Source organism: Ceratotherium simum, chromosome 5 (assembly GCF_057802395.1).
Source record: "Ceratotherium simum simum isolate JZ-2026a chromosome 5, ASM5780239v1, whole genome shotgun sequence".
NCBI classification, from domain to species: domain Eukaryota; kingdom Metazoa; phylum Chordata; class Mammalia; order Perissodactyla; family Rhinocerotidae; genus Ceratotherium; species Ceratotherium simum.
This window is the reverse complement of record NC_141904.1, coordinates 87,419,091-87,425,727: the sequence shown is the minus strand read 5'-3', so window position 1 is coordinate 87,425,727 and position 6,637 is coordinate 87,419,091. Positions and strand designations below refer to the sequence as shown.

At 56.3% G+C, this 6,637-nt stretch overlaps 1 protein-coding gene across 2 annotated transcripts; it reads left to right on the top strand.

The window, feature by feature from the left end:
- The first annotated feature begins 590 nt into the window (after positions 1 to 590).
- TRH (thyrotropin releasing hormone) lies at positions 591 to 3,740 on the top strand. 2 transcript variants are annotated; one of them, XM_087431753.1, is made up of 3 exons: positions 591 to 723; positions 1,737 to 1,958; positions 2,584 to 3,740. In XM_087431753.1, the coding sequence occupies exons 2-3, from the start codon at positions 1,745 to 1,747 to the stop codon at positions 3,093 to 3,095; spliced, it is 726 nt and encodes a 241-aa protein (XP_087287879.1). In that variant the 5' UTR covers positions 591 to 723; positions 1,737 to 1,744; the 3' UTR covers positions 3,096 to 3,740. The 2 variants fall into 2 exon arrangements, with proteins under 2 accessions (XP_087287879.1, XP_087287878.1); XM_087431752.1 differs by lacking the exon at positions 591 to 723 and adding an exon at positions 1,530 to 1,595.
- The last annotated feature ends 2,897 nt before the right edge of the window (positions 3,741 to 6,637 follow it).

The window sequence follows — 6,637 nt, the reverse complement described above, 5'->3', positions numbered from 1 at the left end:
GAAATTCTGAAAACTCTCCCCTTCTCCCATCGTACAGATGAAAAAATTGAGGCCCAGAGAGGAAGAGGCATTTGCCAGAGGTGACAGTCAAGATCAGAGCCCGGGTCCCACTTGGCCCCTACTTTCTCTCTTTCTCTCCCCCTCCTTTCTCCCTCTCTCTCTGTTTGGACTCGCTTTGTCTCTCCATCTCTGTGGTGTCTCCTTTTATGTGTGTCTGCTCTGTATCTCTCCGTCTCTCCCTGTGTGCGTCTCCCGGTCGTTGTCTCCCTGTCTCCTGTTCTTTCCTATGTGTCTCGTTTTAATCGCGTGATTCTCTCAGTATCTCTCTGTCTCTCTCCGTTCCCTACACGAGTGATCTCTTAGACAACAGACCTTCTGAGCTGGGTGCAGAAGCGACGCTGCCCAGCACCCCAAGCTGCGGCTCCCGCCCCCTCGCCGCCCCTCCCGCCCCCGCCCCAGATTTCCGGCGGAGCTGGCGGGCGGGGTACCCACGGGGCCGACTGCCGTCAGCGCCCCTTCCCGGCGGCCGCGACCCTCCGCGGTGACCTCACCCGCGCCGCCGCCTCGTGCGGATATAAGCGGCGGCCCCGGCGAGGACCGGCAGCCGGCGCCCCGGGTCCTGCGAGCGCTCCTGGACTCCTGACCCGCCGACTCCAGACCTCAAAGCTCCCGACTCAGAGCCCCCGAATCCCAGACCGGTCCCGCGGAGCTCGCGCCGGACAGGTAACCTCTTCGGTCCCCTCTCCCCCTCAGGCGGCGTCCGGGAGCCCAGGGAAGGGGGCCCTGTCGGCCCGCCCTCGGGTGCGCCCTGGGGAAGCCGCGGCTTTCGTGCCCCGAGAGCCTCCCGGAGCGCGGCATCCGCGCACAGGTGGGGCGCTGCGCTCGCACCCCCGGGTCTCAGGGCGCGGGCGCGCTGGTGCCTTTCACTCCTGCGCGCTCGCGTCCCGGCGTCTGGAGCGCGCGGCGCCGAGCTTCGGACGGGAGGTTCGCATCCCTCCTCTGCCTGGACGGCAGCGTTAGGTCCGCGCCGGGACGTGGGGCAGAACCAGGCAGGCAGGGCGTCGGCGTGAGAGCCTGGGAGTTAGAATCCGAATCCGGACGTTAGAAACAGAATTTTCGCGTCAGAATCGAGTCTTAGCCTTAGAATCTCAGTCTCAGCTCTAGAAATAGATGTTAACGTTGGAATTAACGTTGAAATTAGGATTTTAGCGTTAGAATTAGATTCCTAGCTTAGCCATAGAATCTTAGCATTAGAAATAGAGTCTTAGAGTTGGAATCAGAACGTTGGCGTTGGAGTAAGAGAGTTGGAGGAGTGTTGGAAGAAGAATGTTGCCCTGGGAACCTTGGGGGGAATCTTAGCCTGCGTCGCAGCAGTCAGCATCCTGGCCGTCGGGCCGGCGCTGCAGCCTTGGTGGTTACGCTCCTGGCGAGTCAGCCCCTGATAACACTGGAGAGTGGCAGTGGCAATGGGCTTCCCACGGGCTCTTGGCTCGCGCAGGCAGAACCCGGCGCGGACAGGCACTCCAAGCGTCTCTTTGGCTGAGGACGCCAGAGCCAGAGGCAAATCCTCCCGCCGCCTGCGCCCCCAGCCTAAGGTGGCAGGTGACCCTGGTCCCGGGAGGGTGTTTGAACGGCTCGTCACCCCGGCCTCCGGACCCGCTGGGACAGCAGAGGGGGAGGGGGAGGGGTGCGAGGCGCGGCGCGTTTATGCTTTCTCTCTGTCCTTCCGACCCCAGACGCCGCGATGCCGAGCCCTTGGTTGCTGCTCGCCATTGCTTTGACCCTGACTCTGACCAGTGTCTCCGGCGACCGCACACAGCCCGAGGTGGCCCAGCAGGAGGCGGCGATGGCCGCCGAGCACCCGGGCCTGGACGACCTCCTGCGCCAGGCGGAGCGCCTACTCCTCCTCCGGGAGGAGCTCCAGCGGCTGCGAGGGGACCAGCGCGAGCGCGCGTCAGGTGAGGGGCGGGCTGTCCGCGGCTGCCGGGGCGAGAGGCGGCGGCGGAGAGGGCTGGGGGAAACCGACGCCGAGAAGGAGTGAGCCACTTGGTCATCCAGCCGCTTGCCTTTCAGAAGCTCAGAAACTCTCATTGGCCACACTCTCGCAGGGTCGTGAGCTGATCATTTCCCGGGATCAGATTCCTATTCCATCTCAGTCCTAGGAATATGTCCCAGAGAGCAGACCTTCAGTGGGGAAGATTCTGTGCGGGGGAGAGAGTCTCTTTGTGCTGACAGTTTTAGTTTTTACTTAGTAGGCAGGTATATGCCAGGCACTGTTCTAAGCACTTCAAACACTGTATCACACTATTTAAAAGGATCTTCCTAACAGCCCCATAGATAGGTACTGTTATTACTCCTGTTTTGCACAGAAGAAAAATGAGGCTCAGAGAGGTTGAATGAGTTGCTTGTGGTCACACAGCTAGGGAGTGGCAGAGCTGGGATTGTGTGAGTGTGTGTGTCTGTGAGTCAGGTGCAAGGCCATGACTTTGGTTGAGTGTGCGGGAATCTGCCTTGACTGAGAGGAAGGCTGGAGTGGGCACTCAGGGGTCAGGGGGTCCCTCACCGGCCTCTCTCCTTCCCCAGAGTCCCAGATCTTTCAACCTGACTGGCTCTCCAAGCGTCAGCATCCAGGCAAAAGGGAGGAGGAGACAGAGGAGGGAGCTGAAGAGGAGGAGGAAGAAGGAGGGGCTGTGGGACCCCACAAGCGGCAGCACCCCGGCCGGCGGGAGGATGCGGCTGCCTGGTCAGCTGATGTAACCCAGCAGAAGCGGCAGCACCCTGGCCGGCGCTCCTCCTGGCTTGGGTACACTTTCACCAAGAGACAGCACCCGGGCAGACGGCTGGTGGATCCCCAGGCCCAAAGGAGTTGGGAAGAGGAGGAGGAAGAAGGGGAGGAGGGAGAGCTGATGCCTGAGAAACGCCAGCATCCGGGCAAGAGGGCCCTGGCAGGCCCATGTGGGCCCCGGCCAGCCTGTGGTCAAGCCCGCCTCCTGCTGGGGCTCCTGGATGACCTGAGCAGGGGCCAGGGGGCCGAGGAGAAGCGGCAGCACCCCGGGCGGCGGGCGGCCTGGGCCAGGGAGCCCCTGGAGGAGTGAGCCCGGTTTCCTGTAAAGTCGAGTTTGGGGTCTAAGGATATCTTGAGCCCTCTGTGCCCTATCCCTTTGTGACCCTCCTCTTTCCCTCCTCCTTAGATCCCTGACCATAAACCTGAGCCCCTTGTATACACACATGCATATTACTCCACCTTGCACCGCTGGCAAGGGAGCAGATCCCAGAGTCTCTCTCCTGTCACCCCCGCAGGCCTGCTCCCCTTCCTTAGCCATGGCTACAAGGACCCTTCTGTGTCTTCTAAGGAATCTCCAGAGAGGGGGCTGGGGGCCTCTGGGGCCAGCAGCCAGTGAGGGTGGAGTGGGATTGCAGCTGTGATGGCCGAGTCCTGCTTCCATCCCCTGCCCCGTGTGTCAGGATTCACCCTCAGGATCCAGGACGTCCCCTTCTTGGGCATCCTTTTGCAGCTGGGCAGAGCACTGACCCACAGCTGTGTTCTGCTTAGGGGAAGCAGTGTAGCTGGAGACCCCCTGTGGTGCTGTGCTGTGTGGTGGTTGTGGGAATAAATGCGTGTAGGAATATGTAAACGTTGCCCTGGAAGTCATGGCTTGTCTGTAACCCTCTAGGCACCTTCCCCTCGTCAATGATCATCATCCTAATGATAATAAAACATGCATCTAGGTAATCTTGGAGCTCTGTGGCTGCAGTTCTGTGTCAGTTGGTGTGGGATTTCTCTTTTCAGCATCGAGAGGGGATAGGAACAGAGGTCCCCAACTCTGCTGAAAAGGGAATCAGGGACCTTGGGGGATGAAAAGCCCTCTCCACTGTCCCCATCTCAGAGCAAGCTTGGGAGGTGGACGGGGGTTCTGGAGCCCATTTGACACCTGGGGAAACAGGAAGGGCTTGCGGGAAGACACACAGCTGGCTGAGGTGGAGCCATGGGTCTGAGAGGCCAGCTCAGGACCTTGCCTTGAGTTTCCCTGATTTGCTGAGAGGGCTGGTCTGGCTCAGGCTTGTCATCATCGTGGTGCAGTGGCAGGAATCAATAGTCTGTGTCATCTAGCAGGCACAATGAGGATAAAAGACCAGGCTGTGGTTGGGGACTCAAACCGGGGCCTTTTGGGGCTGGGCAGGGAGCAGGCTGGGTGCAGGACAAGAGGGAGTGGTGGGGATTAGGGTAAAATGAATAGGACATCTGAAGACGCTTAAATCCAAAAACTTTAATATCGTGTGAATCAAATAATAATAATAATAACAACAACAACATATACACAGTACATGTTATGTGTCAGGCACTGTCCTAAGCACCTTACATATATTAATTCTTTTAATCCTCACAGCAATCCCAGGTGTTACCATTATTCTGCCCATTTCACTAATGAGGAAACCAAGGTACAGAAAGGTTAAGTAACTTGTCTGAGGCTGGATTTGGCCCACTCATTGCCAGCTTGCCACCTCTGACTTAAATTCCAAAATATCCTCAGGCCTTAGACTCTGAATTAGTTAGACCAGCCCCTGTTTGGTGGATGGATGGGCTATTCAGCTTTTCTGCAAAGAGCTTTTGGTCACCCTCTTGGGTGGGGAGGGGGCTAGAAGGGTGTCTGAGACCCAGCTCCTCTCCTCAGGGAGCTCACAGTTCGGGAGGGGGGCAATGACAGAGGAAGACTTGGGTTTATGAGATGCATTCAGCCCATCATCTCCATTAACACTCACAAAAGCCCTCTGAAAAATTGAGCATTTGATGCATTTTCGGACTTGCTTCATTTTCAGATGGAACCAACACAGAGACTAGGGTCTTGCCTTGAAGTGCGTGAAGCGTGTAGAGCTGCCCTTCCCTCTAAGCTTGGCTTTCCATCCCACCGAGCTGCCTTCTGGAAGCTCTTAAACACCCCACTGCAGCCATCAGGGCACTTGGGGCCCTTGCAATATTCCCTCTGCTCACAGACCCCCTCTGAAGGTAAGCACCCTAACAGAGGTAACGTGGACCACTTACACAGGACTTCCTTGGGGCTTAGCACTTACAGACACTTTCTCAATGAATCCCGTGACTGTCCCGGGAGGCTGGGCTGTTATGTCCACTTGCAGTTGAGGAAAGTTGAGTTGCAGTTGAGTGTGGATAAGTGAAGCACTTGCTGTAGGGTGCACCCTACTCTCTTCTGCTTCCAAACTTGATTGGTCTGGGGGGTGTTCTTACCTCCTCAGATATGGGACCATTTGAAGAGTGAGAAGCCCACCCTCCCAGACATTTAAAGTTTTCCCTCTGCCCCTGTGAGTGATTGTACCAATGCACCATGATAGAAAGGGTCTGGGTATTGGCTTCGGTCCTGGACAAATGATTTGAGCCTCAGTCTTCTCATCTATAATATGGAGACAGTAATCTCTACACGTCCCTCAGAGTTGTTCTAAAGATTAAATGAGATGGAGCCATGCGTACAGCTCCTAGCACAGTGCCTGGCACCGAGTGGACCCTTGATAAAAGGCATCGTTAGCTCTAGTGCTCTAGGACTAGAGAGACTCAAAACTGAGACTTGCAGACCCTCTTGTTCACAAAAAACAAAAACGAAAGTGAAAAAACCAAAATCAGCCCCTGGGGCTTTATCGTAAGTCTGTGCCAGGCATTGGGGCTCTATCCGTAAAACAGTCTACTTGCCACTCCTCAAATACCCCTCTTCTTGCCCCTCTTGCACACATGCCTCTCGCTCAGCCTAGGATGCAGTGGCAGTGAGGGTGGAGTCATGTGACTAGTCCTGGCCAATGGGCTCTGAGCAGAAGGGTGTCACTCCTGGGCTGAGGCAGTTAGAGGCCAGGAGCCTCCTTCACCCCTTTCTTCCTGCCACAGAAGCCTGGGAAACCACGTGTTGAGACGGCAGAGCACGTGAAGAAGGGATTCCGGGCCCTGCGTCACCAGATGGAAGTTAAACACTGCTTACCCACAACAGACTTCTCATGTGCAAGAAATAAACTTGTGTTGTATGAAGTCACTGAGATTTGAGGGTTCATTTGTTACCACAGCAAAACTTAGCCAGTTCTGACTAACATAGAGGCATCCCCCTTTGTTCTCCCTCCACTGAATCCTTCCCATCTCTTCCTCCTCGTCTGTGTCTGCCTTCATCGAGGCGCCTAGACCAGGGCCTGACACGAGGCAGGTGCTCAATAACTATCTGTTGACTGGATGTTGAAAGCTTCAGGTTGCTTCTATCTTAGTTCGCCAGACTGACTTCCTGGGGCTCCCTGACCTTAAGGGGCTCCCCATCTAGCGGGGAGACAGACGAGCAAATAGATGGCGGCTGCTTAGTGTGCGAGGTGTTGATTGCGGAGAGCAAAGCACGCAGGGAGCACACAGATACAGGAGCAACTCGGTCTGGTTGGGCAAAGTGGGCTTCCTGCAGGAGGAAACATCCAAGCTGAGTCAAAGGATAAATAAGAGGAAAGATTTTCAGATGGAAGGAAAGAGCATTAACAAAGTCCCAGTGGGAAGAAATAACGTGTTCTTGGGGTTGCTAACATTTGAAATCTGAGGTGTTTTGGACCCTCTCTTTCCTCTCTTCCCCTATCTTCTAGCCCTTGAAGGGACTGTGCCTCATCCAGG

Coding starts and splice junctions, on each gene's coding strand:
- TRH (XM_087431753.1), top strand. CDS start 1,745: ATGCCGAGCCCTTGGTTGCTGCTCGCCATTGCTTTGACCCTGACTCTG. Junction 1,959..2,583: donor CCAGCGCGAGCGCGCGTCAG/GTGAGGGGCGGG, acceptor CTCCTTCCCCAG/AGTCCCAGATCTTTCAACCT.